General features: G+C 38.8%; 1 protein-coding gene across 1 annotated transcript in view; it reads right to left on the minus strand.

Moving 5' to 3' along the window:
- The window catches only part of LOC106873252 (uncharacterized), a 61,220-nt gene extending 60,544 nt beyond the window's left edge, over positions 1-676 (minus strand). The window contains exon 1 of the mRNA XM_014920540.2: positions 546-676. Within this exon, the coding sequence (XP_014776026.1) occupies positions 546-672 (127 nt within the window). The 5' untranslated portion in view covers positions 673-676. The remainder of the gene's footprint in view (positions 1-545) is intronic.
- Between the last annotated feature and the right edge of the window lie 1,212 nt (positions 677-1,888).

Here is a 1,888-nt window from a genome sequence, read left to right on the forward strand (position 1 = left end):
ATATATATACGCGCGCACACACATTCGTTGATATTTTAATGCAATAACATTTTCCCCCTTTGAATTATTTTATGAAATGGGTAATTGTGTTGCAAATAAAGCCCAACATTGTCTCACGTACACATGTAACAAGTACCGCCGACGCGATCCACATTAACCAAAAGCAATCCTTTTTTTTCCTTAGTGACTTTATACCTAATTAACAAAAAAAATCATCATTAACAACGTTTTCATTATTAATATTATATCCATTATTATTGCTACAGTAACTTTTGTGGGTTCGATTCCTAGTTGTAGCCTAGCCAGCCCAGTGTACTTACATCGCTAAAAAAATCATGTCAGCCCCAATCTATTTTCTATTCCCTATAAATACAAGACAATGGTCCGAGTTAAGATCAATATAAGGCAGTGAGTCTAGACAGAAATCAATACAAAACATTGTGCCTTGGTAGTTACAAAATCAATTAAAAAAACATAAAAACTGAAAGCAAATTAAGACTATATATAAAGTATGGGTTTATGAATGTTTCCAGTAAGAAACTAACCATAGGAAATTACTCCATCTCGCAGTCTTATCGGGAAGTAATTGCCTAAATAAACTCGTGGCTCTGTGTAGCGGCTTGAGTTACTGCTGCTATCACTTCGGATATTTGTAATCTTCTTTGCCGCCATTTTAGTAGATATTGACGTTGACATAGCAACTAGTAAACATAAGACCCAGATTGTAACAACGATTATAACAACAACAACGAAAAGATATTGTCCAGTCGCTGTCGTTGTTGTTGTTTAGTCTTAGGTCAACCTGTACTAAGGCATTCCAGTTGTGACCATCCTGTCTGCTAGAAACACGAAGGACTATATTATTCCAGGTGTATGTTATGGTGCGTGATTTGGGTGGTGGAGGAGTGGATTTGGTCGTTATTTCTAGCGAGTCAAATAACCATAGCTGCTCCTCACCCAACCCACATTCTCAGATCGTATTACAGGTGTTGTACGTTGACGTTGTAATGGCGAGGCCGGCGGCGATGGTGGTGGTAGAAACAACGGTATAAGAGTAGGGGCAGTGAGAGTAAGAGTTGTTCTTTTACTTGTTTCAGTCATTTGATTGCCGCCATGCTGGAGCACTGCTTTGGAGGGTTTTAATCGAACAAATCAACTCCAGGGCTTATTTCTTAAGCCTAATACTTATTCCATCGTTCTATCGGTTTTTTTTGCCGAACTGCTACGTTACGGGGACGTAAACACACTAACACCGGTTATCAAACAGTGATGGGAGAGACAACTACGCGGATATATACATATATATACAAGCTTCGGTAATTTTTCAGATTAACACCCGCATGATCTTCACTAGGGTGTTAGGGTTAGGGTTTTAGAGTCAGGGTTAGGGTTTTAGGGTTAGTGTTTAGGGTTACAGTTAGGGACGGAATTCCCTAACCCAAACCCTAACCCCTAACCGTAACCCTAACCTTCAAACTAACCCTAAAACTCTAACCTTAAAACTAACCCTAAAACCCTAACCCCCTAGTGAAGATCATGCGGGTGTTAATCTGAAAAATTACCCAAGCTTCTTTCAGTTTCCGTATACCAAATCCACTCACAAGGCTTTGGTTGGCCCAAGGCTAAAGTAGAAGACACTTGCCCAAGATGCTACGCAGTGGGACTGAACTCGGAACCATGTGGCTGGAAAGCAAGCTTCTTACCACACAACTACGCCTGCGCATTGATAATAATTTGTGAAGCTGATTGAACAAACCTATGATCAAATTTTTCAGCTTTGACCACACATCTTTTTTTTCTATTAGGTATTACCGTGTCCAATATACAGCTTTTATTATTATTATTATTATTTATTATTTATTTTTTGAGGTAACTTTATGGTTGTGAT

The sequence above is a fragment of the Octopus bimaculoides genome, chromosome 9 (assembly GCF_001194135.2).
Source record: "Octopus bimaculoides isolate UCB-OBI-ISO-001 chromosome 9, ASM119413v2, whole genome shotgun sequence".
In the NCBI taxonomy this organism is placed as follows: Eukaryota; Metazoa; Mollusca; class Cephalopoda; order Octopoda; family Octopodidae; genus Octopus; species Octopus bimaculoides.